This window comes from Dendrobium catenatum, unplaced genomic scaffold (genome assembly GCF_001605985.2).
Source record: "Dendrobium catenatum unplaced genomic scaffold, ASM160598v2 fragScaff_scaffold_1428, whole genome shotgun sequence".
In the NCBI taxonomy this organism is placed as follows: Eukaryota; Viridiplantae; Streptophyta; class Magnoliopsida; order Asparagales; family Orchidaceae; genus Dendrobium; species Dendrobium catenatum.
In genome coordinates, this window is record NW_021319890.1 from 140669 (window position 1) to 165798 (window position 25130).

The 25130-nt window shown below is 36.8% G+C and overlaps 2 protein-coding genes across 2 annotated transcripts in view; both read right to left on the reverse strand.

Annotated features, from left to right (window-relative positions):
- LOC110110075 (small RNA degrading nuclease 5) overlaps nt 1–23738 on the reverse strand; it is a 45488-nt gene extending 21750 nt beyond the window's left edge. Inside the window, exons 1-7 of the mRNA XM_028700015.1 lie at nt 23539–23738; nt 22228–22284; nt 22079–22144; nt 20852–20985; nt 20556–20665; nt 16747–16854; nt 16568–16638 (exon numbers count right to left, since the gene is read on the reverse strand). Of these exons, the coding sequence (XP_028555848.1) occupies nt 16568–16638; nt 16747–16854; nt 20556–20665; nt 20852–20985; nt 22079–22144; nt 22228–22284; nt 23539–23709 (717 nt within the window). The 5' untranslated portion in view covers nt 23710–23738. The remainder of the gene's footprint in view (nt 1–16567; nt 16639–16746; nt 16855–20555; nt 20666–20851; nt 20986–22078; nt 22145–22227; nt 22285–23538) is intronic.
- Nucleotides 23739–23893: 155 nt separating this feature from the next.
- LOC110110076 (ABC transporter F family member 5-like) lies at nt 23894–24490 on the reverse strand. Its single transcript, XM_020841379.1, has one exon. The coding sequence runs from the start codon at nt 24488–24490 to the stop codon at nt 23894–23896; it is 597 nt and encodes a 198-aa protein (XP_020697038.1).
- Between the last annotated feature and the right edge of the window lie 640 nt (nt 24491–25130).

Here is a 25130-nt window from a genome sequence, read left to right on the forward strand (position 1 = left end):
AGGAATAATTATATTCATATTATTATAAGAGTTATTTTTTTCCTTATTGATATACCTTGTATAGATCTATAAATAGAGAGTAGATTGCTTAATAAAATTCAAGTTTTTCCCTCTCAAATTCTCTAGTTTTAACAATCTCAAACCCAAGAACAAATAGAACAACTATACAAGCTTCTTACACCAACACAAGAATTCATCACTAAATTGTTACAAGCATAAAAAGTTAATTTCTTTTATGCCCTCAATAGTTGCAACGGAAGGGCAGAATTGATGTAATCAAAAATTTGGAAGAGCAAATTTTTTATCAAAAAAAACAATCTCTTTCTAGGATCTAGAAACTTACAAAAACTCACAAAAACTAGACAAATTAAACAGAAACAAACTTTACTTATATAAAATAAAAGACTTACAAACTTGACTCTTACAAGGCACTTAAAAAAGGACTTACAAACTTAAGAAATAAAAATAAACAAATAAAGAAGCTTTCCTTTGAGAAGAAGGATACAGATGGAATGACACTTGCAGAGAGACGAAAAAGGTTAAAAGCCCGAGAAGAAAGGTGGAGAAGCTCGCAAGCCTTCCAAAGAAGTAGAAGAAGAAGAAGTGGACAAAGCTCTCAAGCTTTTCCAAAAAACCCTCAGGTTTTCAATTCCAAAAATCACATTTTTCACTCTCTAAAACAGCCACAAAACATCTTCTATTTATAGACCAAAAGAGGGAATACAAACATCCATAAACATTAATTAAAAGCTTATTAAATGAGGGAAATGAAAAGCCAACAGCCACTTCATTATTTTCCCCCCAAATCTGCACAGGAACCCAAGCTCCACAAGCCACTGAAAAGCCCCCAACTGTCACGGGAAAGCATCCCAGGCAGGGACCAAGTCCGAACCGAGGAGCCCAACCGCAGGAACCAAGGGGGAAGGCACGGAAACCCAAGAGCCAGCCGCAGGAAACCAAGAGTCAACCGTGGGAACCAAGGAGCCAGCCGCAGGAATCCAAGGGGCAAGGCACGGAATTCTTCCCAGCATAGGAAACCAGCAGCCAACCGTGGGAACCAATGGGCTAAGGAACGGGAAAGCCACCCAGTAATCCACGGAAATTCACGGGACAAGCAAAGAAAAATCAGCCAACACAAGACAACAAAAAGACAAAGAAAAATGGAAGAGACACAAGGGAAGAAACCAAAAAGTCATAAATAAAGACAAGGGAAGAAACCTAAGAGCCACAAGGAGGAGGGGATGAATCTAATTAATCTTCAATTTATGAGCTAAGCTGATTCTAGTAGAGGACCAAAAAAACTCACCAAAATAAAATCTAACTTGTTTTGAGTCTTTTGACGCCACCCCTTCCTACATTAGACTCCATACTTGAAAAACTCATCTCCTGATGAGTTGCCTTTAGCTTACTTCTGAGGAGGCAAAGACGGTGCATCCAGTTCTTGAATTTTTGCTTCAAATTTCTTCAAAATTTCTTCTTGCTCTTTCTCGAACTGTTTTTGAAGAAACTTCTTCCTTTTCTCATATTTCTCATTACATAAGAACATGTGATATTGAAGTTTGTATAATATGTCTTGTAATGGATCTGTTGAATATCCTTCAGTTAGAATTCATCTGTCCATCGGATGAGGAACTTCAAGATTGACTGACTTGCTTTCTTCTTTGACTGAATCGATCTTTTTGTCTTTTTCCATTTTTCTAAAAGACTCAACAAAATAAGACTCAAAGAAAGAACGACTCAACCAAAAGAAACCTAGACTCTCATGACACACCAAGACTCATTAGAACTCAAAACTTTCATGACATCAAGACACACGACAAACTGACTCATAAACCTAGGACTTCCTAACTTGCTCTGATACCAAATTGATGTAATCAAAAATTTGGGAGAGGGCCCCAAATTTTTGATAAAAAAAAAATAATCTCTTTCTAGGATCTAGAAACTTACAAAAACTCACAAAAACTAGACAAATTAAAACAAAACAAACTTTACTTATATAAAATAAAAGACTTACAAACTTGACTCTTACAAAACACTTAAAAAAGGACTTACAAACTTAAGAAATAAAAACAAACACCTAAAGAAGTTTTGCTTTGAGAAGAATGATACAGATGGAATGGCACTTGCGGAGAGACGAAAAAGGTTAGAAGCCCGAGAAGAAAGGTGGAGAAGCTCGCAAGCCTTCCAAAGAAGTAGAAGAAGAAGAAGTGGACAAAGCTCTCAAGCTTTTCCAAAAAACCCTCAGGTTTTCCATTCCAAAAATCACATTTTTCACTCTCTAAAATAGCCACAAAACATCTTCTATTTATAGACCCAAAAGAGGGAATACAAACAGCCATAAACATTAATTAAAAGCTTACTAAATGAGGGAAATGAAAAGCCAACAACCACTTCATTGTTTTCCCCCCAAATCTACACATGAGCCCAAGCTCCACAAGCCACGGAAAAGCCCCCAATTGTCACGGGAAAGCAGCCCAGGCAGGGACCAAGCAGGGAACCGAGGAGCCCAACCGCAGGAACCAAGGGGGAAGGCACGGAAACCCAAGAGCCAACCGTAGAAAACCAAGAGCCAACCGTGGGAACCAAGGAGCCAGCCGCGGGAATCCAAGGGGCAAGGCACGGAATTCTTCCCAGCATAGGAAACCAGCAGCCAACCGGGGGAACCAATGGGCTAAGGCACGGGAAAGTCACCCAGTAATCCATGGAAATTCAAGGGACAAGCATAGAAAAATCAGCCAGCACAAGAAAACAAAAAGACAAAGGGAAATGGAAGAGACACAAGGGAAGAAACTAAAAACTCATAAATAAAGGCAATAAAAGAAACCTAAGAGCCACAAGGAGGAGGGGATGAATCTAATTAATCTTCAATTTATGAGCTAAAAAGGCTCACTACTAGGCATTAATGAGCTGATTCTAATAGAGGACCAAAAAAACTTACCAAAATAAAATCTAACTTATTTTGACCCCACCCCTTGCCTACATCAAGAATCATAGGTTATTAACTCTAGCCACTTACCATGTAACTGTTTGTAACAAATCATTCTCATCAGACAACCCTTGCTCAAAAAAATTATTGTTAAAATTTAAAATATATATCTTTCAATAGTGGTGGGAATTAGAATTATTCAAATCAGTCCAATAATCAACAAAATCAATTTTGCATGCTTTTAATTTAACATGCAACCTTCTTTCCAGCAGTAAGCTAACAAGGATTTAAAGTGAGGCGCTCACCCTTTTTCAGTCTTCTTGTGTTTCAAGGTCTGACTAATGAGGAAAAGGGTTGGCAATGCTACAGAAATTAAGGGGTTTTACTGTTTCTAGACGAAGCAAACTTAAATAAACAAGCTCAAGAAGCATTTTTCGAGTTTCTGATGCAATCAAAAATTTAGGAGAGGGATCCAAATTTTTTATCACAAAAAGAAATGACTTACTAAATAAAAGAAAGACACTACTATACTCAAAAAGAGAGACAATTTAGGAACTTTGGAACAAACTCTTACATTTCATATAAAAAGGACACTTACAGACATAAAGAAACACAATACTAGAACACCTTTTATATCATAAAAACTCTTACAAGACGCTTACAAATGACTCAAACAAGACAAACACCTAAAGTTGCATTTCTTTGAGAAGAAGGATACATGTGAGGTGGCACTTGCGGATAGAAGAAGAGGTTAGAAGCCAAGACGAAGGAGGAGGAGAAGCTCGCAAGCTTTCCTAGAGGAGAAGGAGAATGGAACAAGCTCGCAAGCCTTTCCACAAAGAAACCCGCAGGTTTTATCTTCCAAAAATCACATCATAAACTCACTAAAACAGTCACAAAACATCTTCTATTTATAGACCAAAAGAGGGAATACAAACAATCATAAACATTAATTAAAAGCTTATTAAATGAGGGAAATGAAAAGCCAACAACCACTTCATTATTTTCCCCCCAAATCTACACAGGAACCCAAGCTCCACAAGCCCCCAACTCCCACGGGAAGCAGCCCAGCCAGGAACACGAAGAGGCAGCCGCTGGACCAAAAGAGGCCCGCACAGAACCGAGGCACCAAAGACACGGGAAGGCCACCCAGCACAGAAAACAATCAGCCAACCGTGGAAACCAAGGAGCCAAGGCACGGAAATCCAAGAGCCAGCCACAGGAAACCAAGAGCCAATCGTGGGAACCAAGGAGCCAAGGCACAGGAACCCAACAGCTAAAGGGACAGCAAATGGGGGGAATGAACATCAATTTATGAGCTAAAAGGGCTCTCTACAAGACATTAATGAGCTGATTCTACTAGAGGACCTAGAAGCTCACCAAATTTAAACTTAACTCGTTTTGACCCCCCTTTGCCTACATCAGACTCCCCTAATTGAAAAACCCATCTCCCGATGAGTCGGCTTTAAATTTGACTCTCAATAACTACTATGACTCACAAGACTCACGTGACAAAACTCACAAGACTCACATGACAAGACTCAAAGAAAAACTCAACCTAAAGAAACCTAGACTTTCTTGACATCAAGACACACACGACAAACTGACTTATAAACCTAGGACTTCCTAACTCGCTTTGATACCAAATTGATGCAATCAAAAATTTGGGAGAGGGACCCAAATTTTTAATCACAAAAAGAAATGACTTACTAAATAAAAGAAAGACACTACTATACTCAAAAGGAGAGACAACTTAGGAACTTTGGAACAAACTCTTACATTTCATATAAAAAGAACACTTACAAACATAAAAAAACACAATACTAAAACACCTTTTATATCATAAAAACTCTTACAAGACGCTTACAAATGACTCAAACAAGACAAACACCTAAAGTTGCATTTCTTTGAGAATAAGGATACAGGTGAGGTGGCACTTGCGGATAGAAGAAGAGGTTAGAAGCCAAGACGAAGGAGGAGGAGAAGCTCGCAAGCTTTCCTAGAGGAGAAGGAGAATGGAACAAGCTCGCAAGCCTTTCCACGAAGAAACCCGCAGGTTTTATCTTCCAAAAATAATATCATAAACTCACTAAAACAGTCACAAAACATCTTCTATTTATAGACCAAAAGAGGGAATACAAACAGTCATAAACATTAATTAAAAGCTCATTAAATGAGGGAAATGAAAAGCCAACAGCCACTTCATTATTTTCCCCCCAAATCTACACAGAAACCCAAGCTCCACAAGCCACGGAAAAAGCCCCCAACTCCCACGGGAAGCAGCCCAGCCAGGAACCCGAAGAGGCAGCCGCTGGACCCAAAGAGGCCCGCACAGCCGAGGCACCAAAGACACGTGAAGGCCACCCAGCACAGAAAACAATCAGCTAACCGTGGAAACCAAGGAGCCAAGGCACATAAATCCAAGAGCCAGTCGCAGGAAACCAAGAGCCAATCGTGGGAACCAAGGAGCCAAGGCACGGGAACCCAACAGCCATCCACGAGAACCAAAGGGACAGCAAATGGGGGGAATGAACATCAATTTATGAGCTAAAAAGGCTATCTACTAGACATTAATGAGCTGATTCTAGTAGAGGACCTAGAAGCTCACCAAATTTAAACTTAACTCGTTTTGACCCCCCCCCCCCTTGCCTACATCAGTTTCTGTTTTAGAAAATAATAAAAAATGTTATGACATCATAGACATTAGGCCATCCAAAGTTTCTCATATTTAAACTTTGTTTCTACCACTATTTTAGCTACAATGGCAGATAAGATTAAAGAGAGCCATCTTGGATGGTTTTATCACATAAAACGTAGACCGTTCGATGACCCAGTTAGGAGAGTAGATGTATTAGATCCGGCCTATGTTAAAAAAGGTAGAGGTAGACCTAAAAAGACTTGGTTAGAAAGTATTAAGAAAAAAATAATTAGATTTAAATAAGAAGTTGATTCTTAATAGGGCACAACAGAGAAAAAGAATTTATGTAGCCAACCCCACGTAGTGCGATAAAGACTTGATTTTGTTGATGTTGTAAATATTCTTTTCAATAAAAATGTTGTCAAGTTGACAAACATGTTTGTCCCATTATTTCTTCCCAAAAACTACAAACCAACATATCCTACATTAATTCCAAGGGAAATATGGGGAGGCCCTCGCATGTAATAGCACCTAATGGAAAAAAATGGTTTATCATATTTATCGATGGTCAAACGAAAGTTCATTAGGTATATCTTTCTAAAAGAGAAATTTAAGTAAACAAACTTTTTAATTTTTTTATTTGTTGAACAAAACATAATTTGATTGGAGCCAAGTCCTGGATGAGAAAAGTAGAGGGTTGCGTTAGGTAGTCGACAGCCAGCATAAAACTTGTCGAATAATCATGACATGAATCCTTTAAAAAATTATGTTAATGCTAGGGTGTCCCCTGGAAGCGACGTGCTGTATGACCTGAATACAATGACAAGTGTGCAAGGGCAGCTGCACTGGCGCCCGGGGGCAGTGTTAAATAGGCAAGGGTTCCCACTTCAAGGACGAATGTGGGCAAAGAAGCTAGTCCATGAAACTAAAATTAGGATAAAAACTTGGAATATATGCTCACTTACAAGCAAATTAAAGGAATTAACATATATTATGATTCATAGGAAGATAAATATTCTGTGCATTCAGGAAACTAAATGGGTTGGAGATAAAGCTAAGGAGATTAATAGTTTAGGATATAAGTTATGGTATTCGGGTAGGAGTCGTACTAGAAATGGTGTAGGTGTGATTATAGATAAGAGTTTGAAGGATAATGTTATAAAAATTAACAGAATTGGAGATAGAATTATAGCTTTAAAGATTGTTGTTGATGGTAAGATTGTTAATATTATAAGTGCTTATACTCCTCAAATAGGTTTTGATATGAATTCAAAATTAAAATTTTAGAATGATTTAGAAGAATTGATACAAAATATACCACTTGAAGAAATAGTATTTATTGGAGGAGATTTAAATGGACATGTTAGTAGAGAGGTAGATGATTTTAAAAGCATCCATTGTGGCTATGGGTTTGGAACGATAAATGAAGGTGGAAAGACTATATTAGATTTTTCTTTAGCTTATAATTTCTTAATAGCTAATACCTTTTTTTAAGAAAAGAGATGAGCATCTTATCACTTATAAAAATGAATATTGTAAACTGCAAATTGATTATTTTCTTATAAGAAAATTAGATCGTTTAGAGTGCAAAGATTGTAAAGTTATTCCAAGTGAAAATTTATGTATCCAACATCGATTATTAGTTTTGGACTTTAAGATAAAGGGGCAAAAAATAACTAATAAAATAAAACGATTTTCTAAAATTAGATGTGGGCATTTAAAAAATATTAATAAAAGTATTTTTGAGAGTAAGATTTTATCTGCGCATGAGGATGCCAATATTATGTAGGAAAAAGTGGCTTGTGATATTAAGAATATTGCAAAAGATCTTCTTGGAGTTTCAAAGGGAAAAACTCCTAATAGTAAAAATAGTTGGTGGTGGAATCCAAATGTGCAAGAAAAGATAAAAAATAATAAGATTTATTATAAAAATTGGTTTAGATGTAAAAATTCTGATAATTGGGAAACCTATAAAGAGGCTTGTAAGGAATCTAAGAAAGCTATTTGCGATGCAAAGAGTTTAGCTTTTAATAATCTATATAATTGATTAGATACTAAGGAGGGAGAAAGATATATGTATAAGTTAGTCAAACAAAGAGATAAGAGTACTAAGGATTTAGTTCAAGTGAAGTGTGTTAAGGATGAAAATCAAAAAGTACTTTTCTTAGAAAATGATATTCAACAAAGATAGATGAGGTATTTTGCTAAACTTTTTAATAAAGAATGTGAAAATGTGATTGACTTTAGTGACCTTATCACCCTAAATGATAATAAAGATTTTTGTTTTCTTCGGCGTATAAGTAAAATCGAAGTTAGAGAGGCTTTAAAGAAAATGGAGTGTGGAAAAGCTGTTGGACCTGATGATATTTCAATTGAGATGTGGAAATGCTTAGGAGATGAATGAATATCTTGGCTTACTAAACTTTTTAATACTATTTTGAAGACTAAAAAGATGCCAGATCAGTGGAGAATGAGTGTGTTAATTCCTATTTTTAAGAATAAAGGTGATGCACATGAGTGTGCTAATTACAGAGGAATTAAGTTAATGTGTCATACTTTAAAACTATGGGAGCGAGTTATGGAGCATAGGTTGAGGCGTGATACTAATGTTTTTCAAAATCAATTTGGATTCATACCGGGTAGGTCTACTATGGAAGCCATGCATTTATTGAGAGGTTTGATGGAGAAATATAGAGAGAATAAGGAGGATCTTCATATGATATTTATTGATTTAGAGAAAGCATATGATAAAGTTCCAAGAGAAGTGCTATGGAGAGTTCTTGAAAAGAGAAAGGAGTTAATAATGCTTATATTCAAAACATTAAAGATATGTATGCAGGAGCTGTTACTTGTGTTCAAATACAAGGTGGTTTGACCAAGTATTTTCCTATTTCAGTTGGATTACATCAAGGATCAGCCTTAAGTCCATATCTTTTTGCTTTAGTCATGGATGTTCTCACTAGACATTTGCAATTGGATGTACCATGGTGCATGCTTTTTGCTGATGATATTCTTCTAGTTGATAAGACTAGAGAGGGAGTTGAAGGTAAACTTGAATTATGGAGGTCAACTTTAGAGTCTAAAGGTTTTAACTTGAGTAGATCTAAAACTGAATATATGGAGCGTAATTTTAGTGGAAATAGACCTAGTGAGAGGATTGTGACTTTGGGCGATCAAGTCATTAATAAGAGTACACATTTTAGATATCTTAGATCTATTATTCAGAGTGATGGTGAAATTGATGGGGATATTATCAGCAGAATTCAAGTTGGATGGTTGAAGTGGAGGAATGCATCGGGCTTATTGTGCGATAGAAAAGCCCCCCATGAGAATTTGACTTTTAACCGGACACAATGGCGAAAAAGGATTCATGTAGCCGACCCCACGTAGTGGGACAAAGGCTTGATGTTGTTTTTGTTGTTGTTGTTGAACAAAACATAATTTGATACTAATATTAAAAATTTTAGAATAATTAATGGGGCATAATTATTCAATTCAACTCTATATATCTTTTTTCCTCTGAAAAGAGAATTGTGCATCAAAGTTCATGCATGGTAAAACTACAACAAATGAGGTTGTAAAAAGGAAAATCATCAACTCATGGAAATCGCTAGAGCCAAAATGTTTCGTAGTAATGTATCAAAATGATGATGTTCTTACTACATGTTATTTCATAAATTGAATACTTACATAGCTTTTCAACTTTGACGCAACTTTAGCTACATTTCAAAATTACAAACGTAGCACTATAGTCATCTCTCCAATACCTTTATAAGCCATTGGTGGTACTTCCTTTATTCACATATATGGCAATCCTAAAACCCAAAAATGTACTTTCTACGATCGTAGCACTAAAGTCATATCTCCAATACCTTTAAAAGCCCTTGGTGGTACTTCTTTTATTCACATATATGACAAACATAAAACCCAAAAATGTGCTTTTCTAAGATATTATCCTACACAAAAGGAGTATTAAGTGGCACTCGCTAGAAACATGCAAATATTATACCTCTATGATGTAAACTTCTTTAGAAAATCAGCCTTTACCCAAAGATTCTCTTCAAGAGAAATGAGCTAGTGAGGAAGACCATTTTTTAGAATATTACTCAGAGCTATTTCCATTCTACCTTAATCTTTCAATATCAATAATGAAAAAACTAAAAAATCTAAAGCACAACATACCTGAAATCGAGCCAATAATAAACAAGGAACTACAAGTGCAGGAGACTTGCAACTCCAATCTCCTAAGCTAAGCATTTATTCTAAATGGAAAAAACTCAAAAAGGGAGCATCTCACAAGTGACTTGCAAAACCATAAACCTAAATAGAGCTAAGATAGGGATGTCATTAAGCAGAGATAACTACTGAGCCAACTTGACCTCGACTTTTTAACAAGCTTGCGAGTCAAGCTATCAAACCGCAAGGCCAAGCTCAGATTATAGCTCATATTTGAGCTTAAGTTCATGCTTGAGGAGACTTGAATTGTCAACTCATACGCTAACTCCATTAAATCCATATTCCTAATCATTTCTTCTCCATCGTTCGATTTAGGGCATTAAATTTAAATTCGTGAGTTTCACAAACTCTTCTTCTTCTTCTTTAAACGTTGTTGGTCCTGTTAATGGCTTAATGCCTTCTCTAGCGATCTCGCATTGATGCCTTCTCCAATGAACTACCATCACAAGTAATGAGCCATCATCAATACATTCTTAAATGAGCTGCTATTGCAAGTCAACTCATCACCATCAATGCTATCTCTAGCAAGTTCTCACGGTGAATGCCTCACTTATCCCATCAATTTTTATCAATGGCATCTCCAATGAGTTTCCATCAATGCCAACGAACTCTCGTTGCAAGGGTTCAAGATTTGGCTAAAGGTCATAAGTCTAGCTCGAGCCCACTGCTATTTCGATGAGTTGAGCTCAAGTTCAAGCCTAATTGGGTAAGGGAGCCAATCTTGAGTTAATTTTGACTCAACTCATTTACACCTATAATCACCGAAAATCAAGCTCCTAGCCCACATTTTTCCTCGAATAATTATGGCATTCCTAAAATACTCAAGAAAGGGGCACCCTTGTATTCAACAAGTAATCTCCAACTTTGATGTTTATCGTCATCTATCATCTTCATTTCAAGCTCTTCACCAATTTGTCAAATGGTTAAGATTGTAAAGCCTACAAAAAGCATAATTAACAACAGAAATGAATGCAATAAAAGATATGTTGACTTTAGAGAAAAATAAAACCCACGATATTGTGGAAATGCCAAAAGAAAAATCTCCTATTCGTTGCAAGCAGGTCTTTACTAAGAAATACAAGACAAATGGACTAGTGGAGTGAAATACTAGGAAATATTTATGCTAAACTAAACACTACTCAGGTTCTACAATCTTGGCAGCAAACTTAGATTTGAAACTTCAATAGCTTCATGTGCCTTCTTGAACGGAGAGTTACAATGATGAAGTCGATATAAAATTAACACCATGGTTTGATGAGGATGAAATTCATGGAATAAGTATGCAAGTTTAAAACATCCCTACGTGGGCTCAAATCGTCCCCTCAAACCTAGTTCGATAAATTCACAAACGCAATTTGATTTCAAGCATAACAAAAAGCTCAATCCAACCATACTCTATTCTATAAACACAAATGGTATAAGATCACTATCCCCACACTATATGAGGAATTGAGGATGATATAATATTGAATGGTGACGATGTTCTTTAAATGTAGAGAGTTCGAAAAACCTTAAAGAAAAATTTGAGATTAAAGATCTAGTAGGCCTGTCGAGGTACTTCCTCGGTGTATGTGGCAAGGAATAGATGAGATATTTTAGTTCATCAAAAGAATATGTTTTAGACCTCTTAAAAGAGTCCATAATGCAAAGATATAAACTTGTAGATACCCCTATCAATCCTAATCTAAATTTTGGAAAGCAAATGGAAGGTACATCAATGAATAAAGGTTGATACCCAAGACTAGTTGTAAAACTATCTATCTACCCAAACCCATCTTGATATTCTCTATGAAGTTAGTAATGTGAGTAAATACACGCATTCTCCAACACATGAGAATTGTATAACAAATTCTAAGGTACCTTCAAGAAAGCCCTAGACAGGACTATTTTCAAAAAGAATAAAGAAATAGATATTAAGGCAGTTACAAATATTGACTAGGTAGATTTAGTAAATGATTAAAGATCAAAAACTAGCCATTAAACCAAGGTTTAAAATTGCGTAACTACGCCTCGAGGCGGTTTTCGTCCGTGAGGCGAGGCGTAAGCCTCGAGGCGGTCTAAGGCGTAAGCCTCACGAACACAGAATTGCGTAAATGAAAAATTAAGGGTTTTAGCAGGAAAATAATAACAATATTGTACCTTACAATAAAAACATCTAAATGATATATGAAAATAGTGGAAAATAAGAAAGTAGATGCAATAAAATCATGTCCCAAAGTACAAAATCACAAAATATTAGTTTAACAAAACTCCCAAAATACAAAAAACATATAAAATGAAATCATATCCCATCACTAAATGGGTCTTCAAGTGAATCTTCTTCTCCAATTGTATCTATGAATGTCATGTCATCATCATCTTCAACATGACTCACTTTTCTCTTCCCTGTTCATTAAGAGAAAATATCATTATCGTGTTCATTGCTCACTTGACATAAATGTAATGTAATAGCATATAAGAAGTTGTGGAATACCTTTACTTGATTGTTGTGCTGCAGAATTAGTAGATGTGTGTGGTGTGGTACTAGTGGATGTACCCATTTGATCTGCTTCGCCCCTCAATACATCCATATTTAGATCTTCTAGCTGTAAGTCTGATAATGACAAATCTGCCTCATCATCTATGAACCACTCATTATCAGACGACACATCATCACACAATAACGGGTCCTCATCATCCTTCAACCCCTTATTCCTCAACCTCCTATCTCTCAACCTCTTGTTGTGCATAATATATACGAGAGAGTTCATTCTGAGTGTTGATACCGAGTCTTCTCTTGTTTCACTTGGCTATATGTACTCCAGTTTGCTCACACCCAGAAGAAGAAACAAGTGAGGCCAACACTCTTACAGCAAAACTCTGTAACTCAGGGGTGGAATCACCAAATTGGATCCACCATTCAACTGTTTTCAAGAAAAAACAAATCAGAACTGAATAAATGTTTTGCATTTATCAAAATAATTATACCTGGAGATTGTTTAGAAATGGTTGCTTTGTTGCATTCAAACCAAAAAAACCCTCTTTATTCCGGAACAGAACAAGCTGTAAATCTGCAAGCTCCCTATCTGCCTGCTCCGGTATTAATCTTTCCATACAATGATATAGACCAAGCTTCACCTCAGGATTTGAAGATTTCTTCTCTTGAATATTGAAATTGAGTATTGAGTAATATGCCGCTGCATGTAGATTCGGTGTAACTGCACCTCCCACCGAGCATCAACGATATCCCAAATCTCCCTATACTTGCCTCCCTCCCTCCCAAGTTGTGTGCAATCATCTCCTTGTCCTCATCCATAGCATTATAAATAAAACTCATAGCTGGTTTCCTCTGTATCCACTAAGCGTAGAACTTGCACTAAGGGTCTCGTGCTCAAAATGGCATAGGTTACAGTAGCCCAAAATTTATCATTCAGAATTATATTTCTTATTTCCTTCCTCTCACTTTTCTTCCCCCAAGCAGAATTTAGCCATTCAGTAGATATAACATTGCTCCAAAGGTTGCCTCACCTCCATTAAGCTCTGCAGTGTCAAATAGGATGTGACAAACCTATAGATTCAGAGTGCACAAATGTAAGAACTATGAACATACAGTAGGAATGATTTGCAATGTACAAAATTAAGAACATACCTAGTGGTTGCAAGGGCTAATGATTTCTTTCTTTGAAAATTTTCATCAAAGTTTAAGACCCAAGTGATTGTAGATAACTTCGTAATCTTCTTCGCCCTAGAAAGAGCACTCTTGCTGCTGAGGTAAGTCACCAAGATCCTCCAAAATGAGATCGATACAATGTGCTGCGCATGGTGTCCAATATAGGTGTGTCCTCTTCTCCATCAACATCTGACCAGCTGCTTTGTATGCACTGGCATTATCAGTCACTACCTGGACAACCAATTGCTCCCCAATCTCATCAATAACCCCATCAATAAATTGAGAATAATAGTATAGCATTTTTCACCTCCTCTGAAGCATCAACTGATCGTAAGAACACCGTGCCATAGGGATTGTTGACAAGGATGTTAATCAAGCTCCTGCTCTTCATGTCAGACCATCCATCTGACATAATAGTCACACCAGTCTCAATCCATGTCCTTTAATCTCCTGAATGCTCCGCTCTGTATTATGCAGCTCCTCTTTTAAAATCCATATTCGCAACTCATTGGAAGGTGCCTTCAACCCTCTTCAATACAATCCTACAGACCGCAACATACTGAAGTAGGCAGACGATGTAGCAACATTAAATGGTATTGCATTCTCAAAAAAAAACTCCCAATATCCTGCAAACCTGTCGCCGACTCTCTCTAGTACCAGCTGCAGGGATCATCTCTACTCTTCCCTCTATCGCTCCTGGAGTAGTCATATACTGATCCATAGGACCCCGTGCACCTCTACTATGTTATAGTGGAGGAAGAACCCTTCCATCTCTCCAAAATAAGTACCATGCTCGATCCTTTCATCAAATTGCTCCTGTTGTAAGTGTTTAGCAGTGGTAGTTTTCTTCATGTAAGCACTTATTTCTTCTTTCACATTGTTCGGCACTTTTGCACACGGTGCTACATTCTTGTGAGAGCATGATAAGTGCTCCTTCATGCGGATTACTCCGCCCTTCACCACTTTCTCACAAAAATTGCATTTTAAATAGACATAGATCTTCTCTCCGCGCAATGTCAACTTGTACACATATTTCAAGAAGGATCCCCGCAATGACGAAGACCCCTTTCCTTGCCTCTACCATGATCCCTAATGAAAGAATCGAAAATCACACAAAAAATTTCAAAAAATCTAAAACCCTAGAATTTCTTTCACTTCAAAAATCTAACCAAAAAGTAAAAAAAATACCTAAAATCGTTTGTGGACTTCTCCTACAAGGCGGCCGGACACTTCAACTTCGCCGGAGAGAGGCGGCGCCGGCGGAGAGCGGCGGAAGGATAGCCGACCATGCGGGACGCCTCGTTTCACGAACAGAGAGCTGGAAGCGAAATTTCGGAAAGGGGACCGGCGATGATAGAGGAATAGGTTTCATTTTAAGTGGGTGGGGCCAATTCTGTGAGGCGTACGCCTCACCCAGAATTGCGCAATTGCGCCTCTGAGGCGCGCCTCAGTCCAGGTAAGGCGTACGCCTCATCCAGGTGAAGAATTGCGTAAGCCTCGAGGCGTTTTTTGGTCAAATTGCGCAAAGGCGCGCCTTGAGGCGCGCCTCTAATTGCGCAATTTTAAACAGAGCATTAAACTTTTGTGTGAGGAAATATGGCAACCTGAAAAAAGTAAGAAATAAACCGTTGTGACCAAGAGTAGTGATGAGGTAGAATTCGAAGCTCTAGGTCATGAAATATGTAAGTTGCATTGGTTAAGAATATTGTTAAATGAGTTGATGTTTATAAAAAACAATAGCAAGAAAATATATTATTACAACCCAAATTCTACTATTAATTCTCATGATCTCATTCACCCATCAAAAAAAAATTGTAACGCATATATCTCTTCATCACAACAAATTAACCCAACATTTATTCAAATCAACATTTGAATAATTAATTAATAAGCAAGGATTATTTGACATGCATAATCCAGCTAAGGGGGAAATTGCAACATCTAAATACAACAACTACTCATTCACAAGGTACCTATAGCTAAAATCAATTATAGCTTCCAATAAAATCTAAATACAACAACTATGCAAATTTTTGATCATGCGGCCACTCATATCCAACCAAGTTTCCTGATGTGGATCGAGTCCATTACAAATGCATGAGCTAAAACAGATATTCATATTCAATTGCTATTTGATAAGATGTTATTGCTTTGATTTCCACCACTTATTTATCACCTTCAAAGAATAACATAACACATATTTTATAAAATCAATGTACCATAGGGAATGAGATAATATTTGAACCCATCTTTATTTCGTCTCTTTCCATCATAGTTATAATATCTTGTTCATGGCTGATTTCAATTAATATTGGCCAGGATGAATGATTCAAGACCATCATAAGCATAGGCTCTTCATCCAGATCATCATCATTCATCCATGCCAACATAGTTTTTAATATATTTAAAATTATATAATAAAACAAATTATACCTTTCCTCCCTTACATTAAATATTTTCAATATATGCCAAGAACCGTTTTCTATGATGAATCAATGGAAGAATATTAAGACAACTCTGAAGTCTCTCTTTCACATCCCTTATGTGATGATTGCCCCTCTATTTCCTTCCCTTAAGATTGTATAAAATTTCTTCCTCTCTCCTGTCTTTCTTGGGTTGCATACCCTTCCCCCCATGTTACATTATCATCAAAGAATATTCTGTTGTGTTTCTCACTGCATCACATCCTTGGTTAGCAAGGAATCTTACGACATCCACCCAAGAGGTCTAGAATTTTATTACTACCTATAATTACTTAGCTAGGGACTAAGAGGAGAGCTCTACAAGAATTGTGGAGTGAGAAGGAAGGCTTGATCATTCCCACATGTTTGGCTTCGCTAAAACAGAGCTAAAAGTAAAAAATGGAGATACTGTGGCATTTGTTAACGTGTTTGAAATTTGGGTGGAATAGTAGTGAATATGAAGGTTGGGATGCTGAAGATAATAATCAGAAAATATTCAGTGGTATGTGGCGGGAAAAAAACCAATAAAGAAACAAAAAAAATCTTGATTTTGAATATTAAATATCAAGAATATCATTTCTTTAAAGTTCTAAAACCCAAGAATACAATAAAATTATTGCAACATCACAGAATCTTTGTTTGAATTTAATTCTTACCATCTCACAGTCGAGTGACAGGATATCATACGGAGGTGTACCAGAAGGAGCAGGAACAGTGGGGACAAAATCTACATTGAAAATTGTATCAAAACTCTGAACATCAATTAGAAGGTTTTACCCTAGCTTTTCATTCTGAGCAAAGCTATTACGAACAACAAAATAACGATTTGAATCACCTGACTTGCTGAAGCAATAACCATTTTCCTCCAGCTCCTTCTTTGAAAGGGTGTAGTATAAGTACGGAAAAGGTGAATCATTTTCAGCCTCGATACTATGTGCCTTTCCTGCACCAGAACTACAATCTCAATAAATCAAGGCTCTAAATAACCTGAAGTTGGGAAAATAGAAAAAAGAATAAACAAGTCTTTAAAGATATATCCATGTATCTTTCTGTAAATAGGTATAACCATCAGATACATTCTAGCTGAAACCTTTCACTCTTCCCAAATATGTCTTTAGAAGATTATGGAAATGCTTAAAAAGCCTGTCATTTTTAGTAAAGAGCGCATGATAGGTCTAATAACAATAAACTACAAAACTATAAAGTTAGGTATGCAAAATCCTGCTTATTTATAGGCCTGCTATAGTTTTATAAGCTAGTTGACATTGACTTCGCAATGCCAGCAAGTAGGCATTGTGATGTGAAACAAACAATGGAATTGCAAGGTTTTAATAAGAAGCTTGTTTTAGTAATGAAATTATAGGATTAATGTTTCACTAAGTTAAGAATTTCCGTTTTCGTGGTTATCGACTTGCTTCAAGTATGCAGTTACAGTTAGATTGGCAGGACAATCCGAAATAATAATAATAAAATAGTAAAACAAACATGCGGTTAACGATAATCCGTCACTTAACAAATAGAGCTTTCACCTTAAAGTTTCCCTCTCGATCGCTCATTGGAAGTAGGGTTAACGAAGGAGGAATGTCGGCAATCCGAGTGATGCCACTAAAAGACAGAGGATGCCGGTGGATTTGATCAACAGGAAGTTGGCCGGAGTTGGAGAGACGGGGGGTCGTCCGGTGATCTTCCATTGTCTGGTCGGTTGTTGCTCGTCGGTGGCTTCCACTAACATAAAGAGAATACGCCTCACGTATTCTTCGACAGTGTCTTCAGATCCAAATCCGGGATCAAAGAACGTCGATTGAATGATGTCGAGTTGCCCTTGAGAGTTGTAAATGAAGCCCTGGTCGACTTCCGGATCCGCCATCCATGAGCTTGAAAGTATCCGGGTGGTGTTCCTTGGTGAGGCCATCGGTTGGAAGAGGTGGAAAGGGCGCTGGATGGCGGTAGTTGGCAGGTAAGGAGGAGAGGGGAGGGAAGGGGCCGGGTAGAGGAGAAGGGCGGCTTGGGTACGGTGAGGTGGAGGCGATTTGGATTGGTTGAGTGGTGGAGAATTAACTTAGAAAATTCTGAGTTTAATTTCAGATTTTCTAATGGGAGGGATAAAGTTTAATTTGAATTCAAAATAATCCAAATTAAAGCTATGGGGCCGGCGGTTTTAGGAGGGAATTGTGGGAGTATTGATTGGGGTGTTGGGTTTAATTGGAGAGAGAAAAACAAGGGGAAGGGGGCCGGCCATAGGAGGGAGGGAGCATGTCTAGATTCAAAATATGTGGACCCAAAGGAATTAATTTGATTGAAATCAAATCTGATTTCAGTTTCAGATCTGATTGAAATTAGGATAGCTTCCTAATTAGGTTTTGAATAATAGGAAGATATTTGAAATTCAAAAAGTTGATTGAATTCAAATAAATATCCTTTCCTAAATAGCAAGGGTGTATTTTAGGAAAGTAATTAAAGACAATTTGAAACTTGAAATTCAAATTAGGTGACAATGGGAGGGGCCGGCATTGTGGCTTGTGGAGAGGGATGGATGGAGGGGTGAAGGCCGGCGGCTGGGTGGGTGGTGGCCGGCAGTTGGGGCAGCCAGGGGAGGTTGGCGGCGCTGGAAGGGGGTTCGGTTTAGGGGGGAGATGGGGCAAGGGGAAAGGGATGCCAATTTGTTGAGGAAGGGAATTGGTATGAAGGTAAAAGAGAAAGAAGAAATCGAAGAACCGCGAACCTCAAAATCCACCAATATTGATTGGTATTGCTCTCACCCTCGCCTAGGGTTTCTCCTCTCAAGAACTTACCAAGAGATCAAGCAAGAAAGTGGAATTATCATTCATAATCATCATTAGAAAATAATACAAAAACTAGGTCTTCATACATAGGCCTCCAAAGCACAAAATGTAAAAGACATAAATGCCCTCAAGCTACAACATGACACAAATCCCTCATAAGGGTACAAGTGGAAAACTGAAAAAAAAAATAATTAAAAGAAATGCACTAAAACATCATAAAAAGAAACTATGAATTATAACCGTCGATCTAGGATTCCGCCGATGGTAAGTACGTCGAAATCTCCTGCGGATGTCCTCATCACATTGCGCCAAAGTTTGGTCATGAGTGAAACTAGAATAATAGCTATGAAAGAAGAGAAAAAATTAACTATCACGTTAGAGGTGGATTATGAACTACAACAGATTGACGATGACGAGAACAGTTTAATCTTGCTTTCGACTAAGAAAAGAAGCTACAATAAGCCATAGCATAATCTGGTGGAGATTCATGTTCTTAATGGTAGTGATTTGAATAGAAGGTGAGAAACAGATATGGATGTATTAGGGGGTAAGACAATAGATTCTGGGCACAAAAAGCTATAGGAAAGAACAGCATTGCTTCAGAAAAGCTGAGATTGCCTCCACGAGATCAATTATCCAAGGATTGAAACAATGGAAAATGCAGAATGTCATGGAACAAGATTGTTTTCTTTTACAGAAGAACAATTTTTTACACCATCTAATTCAGCGTAAAATATGCTGTAAGGAAATAGATTTTTCAATATTCGGCAGAAACTTCTCAACTAAATCGCAAATGAAATGAGTTGTCCAAATCACTTTCAACAAACTAAATAACAACTAGCCAACAAACAGAAATAGAAAAGAACCAACACCCCCGGCCTGACTGGCATCCTAACCAAGAACCAAGAAATGAAGCCTGAAAACAAAGATAGATGACGAATACGTGATAAAGTGATAAAGGAATTTGGACGACAACAAAAAAGAGGAGGGCACAAAAAGAGAGGAAAAAGAGCTTAAAGACCTCTGTCAAGCAACATAAGAAGATCGTATGAAAAGGATCCTCTACAAAAACCAATAGGAGAAGATGAAAAAAAAACAACAAATATAAAATGGACTTCATACTATTTTTATTTGTAATTGAATATCTTAAAAAACAAAAGAAGATAAATTAAATTCAGTTGAAGAAGAGGAGGATGCGTGGAAATGAATTCAAGAAGAATACAACATGAAGATTAAAAAAGCAACACTTGGTTGAGTAGTTTTTGACCTCCAAAGTGGAGGTTAGAGTTTCCAATCTTTGTGAAAAGATCAAAGAGCAAAAAAAACGAAGACTTGCAGAACTATTACCTTGAAACAGAAAACGTGCTGACAGAAATATAAACCAAAGAGCACCATAACAAAAGAAATTGTTGTAGGAAATCAAATGAATTTAAAGAATAAAAAGAAATATAGAAACAAAAAATGTGAACATTCAACTCAATTGAAAGAAACAAGACAACTTTCCAGTTTAACCTTCTGAACAATGAAATAGAGAAAGAAATATGCCCCACTTATTAAAGAGAATATATATAAATATATGGGACAAAGTTAATTTGGAAAAATAAATCCAAATATCCAAGAAATTTTTTAGCAATAATAGTTTAAATCTCAAGTTACAAAATTTTAGGAAATAGATTAAAATTACATCATAAAAAAGAAATTTTACGAATTGACTTGCTTACTAATAAAAAAATAAACACTAAACCAGATGATTGATCTTCACAACGTCAACAATGGAGCTTAAAATAAAACAAAAATCTGGCATTATTATGTAGTAGCAAACAATTCTATTAGAGGCGCCCTCTTATGCTATGACACTAACCTTGTACAACTTTGCTAGCCTCCTCAGATTTGGAATCAATTTGCTCTCGCTTTCGTTTCACTTTGCAAGTTAAAAGTGCATCAACGGTTTGCATCTCATCTGCCATGCAGCTGGCATTCACTCATCATCAAAACCTAGTTATAGAAAATAGATAGCAAAAATACGATATTTGGGATGCATTTCATGACATTTCATTTAACAGGCAATGGAATGGTGGGGGACTCAATTTTTGAAACATAATTATGAAACAAGCAATATTTTTTAAATAAAAATTATTCTGAATTTTGTCAATATACCTGAGGGATAAAACAGGCTTTGGAATGCCACAGCAACCTGCAAGGCCTCTTAAAATCACGGAATTAGACATATAAAGTGCAGCGTCCAAGCCTGGAACATGAAGCATGACAACTTTCCGTATAAGAGGCTTGTTCTACAAAAATTGAAGGAGACATCAGCTTGTAATCATGAAAGAGGAAAAAAACAAGGAAATGAAAGCCTCACAAAATACACATAGACAGCAAATATCACAATTATTGTATATCTTATTTGAACTATTTAGGGTACACTTCATAAATATTCCTCCTCCGCCCTTTATCGTCAAGTGCTATAATGCGACTTGAGGTGTTAAATCTGTTTACACTGTCATTTTGCACAACTTCTAGCTATATTAGTTTGGTTCTGCTCAGGCAAGCATGCATGCATATAAATGTGTGGGTTTTTTGTAAAATATAGAAGTGAATTATGCAAAACAAATTTAAAAGAAGGGTTGACAAATCGAGTGCATAAGCATGCATATTTGGATGTAGACACATACATAATATAGAGAGCTTTTGCATCCACATCACAGAGAGAGTGAGAAAGAGAATTTCATTCACAGGTTTGATGGTAAAAAGGAGGATTCATAAAAAACATAAAAGTGAAGATATATTAGTTTGGTTAAAAGAAAATAGAATATAGTTTTAAGTATATAAGCAATGATACTTGAATTCCAATTCAAATTTTTAAATTAAGGACGCAAAACCGTCCATATAAAACAAATAATGTTTAGGTCATGCAAGTTTACATCCAATGTTTCCCAATTTTCATATAAAATTCACATTGTCATATGTAAATTTTAAACCAAAAATGAAGTCCATTCAAGTTAAGTACTAAATTCTAAATGGATTTAAATTTTACACCATAAGTTAAAGTTCATAAGTACATCTCATGAAGGCTTGCTTGTGAAAACTAAACTTATTCCACCACCTCCAACCACTTCTTAGCTGGATAGGTTGCCGTTTAGTTATTCATCTACTGCTCGTGTCCTCTAAGCATTTCAAGCAGGTTCAATAAAATCATGAGATTGCCGGGCCTGAGATATATGTAGACTAATAGATGAATATTTTTTAAAATGGAAGAACAGTTTCAACAAATCAAAATAAAAGCCAAATAAGAAAAGTAAACAACTAAATACATTTCAGCACAGTATGAAACCGTTCTAGGCTAGATAACAGAGTAAATAGTAAAAATGAGAGAAGACATACCTTTACAAAAATCCAAGTTGGCATCACACCTTCACCTAGAACCCAAGTAACAAGCCCTTGAATGTCCTTTTTCATAAAAGTAGAGAAATAATCACATTTTTAGATACTGTCAATATGCTAAAGTCATTCTATTACAAGGAAAAATGTACCTGGAGGCTGATTGATGAAGAAGTTGAAGAAGTTTTCCAAACAACATCAGCCTTCCCCTAAATATATTTGTTGTACATCTAGTGAGTCAATAAATGCACTTGGAATCCATTCAATAATTTGATTAAGAAGAGAATAATGTCATTTTTTACACAAACAGAAGCAGGTTATTATACAACAACAACAACATCAAGCCTTTATCCCACTACGTGGGGTCGGCTACATGAATCTTTTTTCTCCATTGTGTCCTATTAAAAGTCAAATTCTCGTTTAAATATAATAAAGAAATATCATTTCTAATATTTTCTAACCAAGTATTTTTAGGTCTGTCTTTACCTTTCTTAACATAAGTCAAATCTAATACCTCTACTTTCCTAATCGGGTCATCAGAAGGCCGCCGTTTTATGTGACCAAACCATCTAAGGCGACTCTCTCTAATCTTATCTTCTACTGGAGCTACTCCAACCTTTTCACGAATATGCTCATTTCGAATCCTATCTCTAAGGGTAAAGCCACTCATCCACCTGAGCATCCTCATATCTACCACACTTAACTTAGTATTGTGCTTCTCTTTTAATGGCCAACATTTGGCACCATAAAGCAGGTTATTATGATAGCTCAAAAAAATCAAATCTTATGCAAATCTTGTATGGATAAAATTCTTTATGAATGGTAAGAAATTCAAATGACTATAACCAGATGGCATTAAACATATTTACTGATGGCCACATGAAAGACTATTAAATAGATCAAAAAAATTAAACTCTGCTACAAAAATTGTAGACATTCTTCTTAGCACTAGCTTAAACTCCTTCTGTTTAATCTAAGCTCACTCATAAGAACATTTGTCCGATATGCACTTCGTTCATAACCATGTCCGGAGGCCAAAAGAATTCTGAGAAGGTCTTCCTAATGATTATCCCAGTAAGGAGTTCGCTTCTAACAAACACCTGAGGTTCATATTTGAGCAATCACAGACAAGCTCTTTGGTGGAAACCTCGTGGTAAACCTCCCATTAAGATATTTAGCCTTTAAATTTGGAAGAGGTAGAAAAGCATAGAGCTTATCATTTCCCATATTTCTTCCTCGCGATCCACTTCCTTCCAGTTTCATCGCTATCTGAATACATTTAAGTTGCTGCTACTACGGCCCGAACACTTCATAAAATGTCGGGCAGATCATATTTGAACATCAAAAACACAGCTAAGGGAACAAGGAAAACCAATAATCCTAGTTTCGCATGAAGAAACAGGGACGACGCTTCCATAATCCGGAGATCAGGAACCGAAGGCGAGAGAAAGGAAGAGACTTACATCAGGACCGTATATGTCGAAGAAGGCAGGGTTGTTGCCTGCTTCCTTCGCCGCGGCAGGGTTTTCAGGGGTTGTACCGGAAGATGATCCCATGACATCCATGTTAATGGCAGCGAGTCGAGGACGACGGCTAAAAAGGCCAACGGCAGGCGCGGCCGCGAGGGTTTGCATGAATAAAACCTGAAATCAAATAGAAATGAAAAAAAAAAAAGATACGTATTCGGGATAATTTAAATTTTCTTGAATTTATATTCATATTTATTTCATGTATATATTTTTTTGGGATTTTTACATACATGCCACTTTATAACATGTATATTACATATTTAACACTCAAAACTTAAATATTACACTCCTACCACTCAAATGCAAACTTAACCTCAAAAATACCACTCCCTCTCACTCCGTCTCTTCTCCGCTTCTCCGCTTCATATTTTACATACATCGCCTTTTGCACCTTCTCCAGCCTCTCAGATATCTCCATCTCCTCCTTAAATGCGCTCAAGAACTCCTCTTTCAGTACCCTGTTTAGGCAGACCTCAAATTCCTGGCTCAAAAAAGAAATCTTCATGTTTTCCTTGGCCTTCACCAAATTCCCTGCATCCGGCTCGTCCAAACCCGCGATTATCCTTAGTTGAGTCGTCTTGCCGGCGCCATTAACGCCAACCAACCCAACCTTTTCCCCTTTCTTCACCTCCCAGCTCACGTCCTTGAGCACGGTGACGCCTTTGAAGCTCTTACTGATGTTTTCTAATTTAATCCCTGATGATACGCTCGACGCCCCGCTGCTCGACTTCTTCACCAATTTCTTTGACCCTTTGTTGGTTGAACTCTCCGACAAGAGGAACTCAATGTCCTCCGCTACAGCATCAGTCTCCGTCTCCACGGTTTCGACGGCCACTGCCGGAGTCCTAGGACAAAAGCTAACATCTATGCCACTAAAGCCCGCCATTTTCAGTGAGGCGAGATGCAAGTGCTTGGGATTTACCGTAAACGCAGATCAAGAGCGGAATCTAGTCTGAACCTTTGCCATCCCTTCGTGTGCATGAGAAGAGCTGTAGATGAAGCTTGATCGGAGATGGATGCTCGATCGGAGTGAAGCGGAGAAGAGACGGAGTGAGAGGGAGTGGTATTTTTGAGGTTAAGTTTGTATTTGAGTGGTAGGAGTGTAATATTTAAGTTTTGAGTGTTAAATATGTAATATACATGTTATAAAGTGGCATGTATGTAAAAATCCCTATTTTTTATTATATTAATTTTATAACATGTAAAATATATTTTCAAATTGTTTAATATAGTCTATATTAATTGTTTTATTAAAAAAAATATATTTATGCTTAATTTCAATAATATATAACAAGTTAAGAAATTGATTTAATTGGTTTCAAACTTTTATAAAGGATTTGAAAAGTCCTAGATTATATAAAAGTTCTATTGTAATTTCTCGACTCTTTAAACATGAATCAAAATAATATTGCCATTAAAACGTAGAGAAAAAGTTAACATATAAAAAAAAAATTGAAAAATCATTGCTTTTATTAACAAACTTTAATTTACCTATACGATAGGGAATGGAGCATTGTGTTGTTACT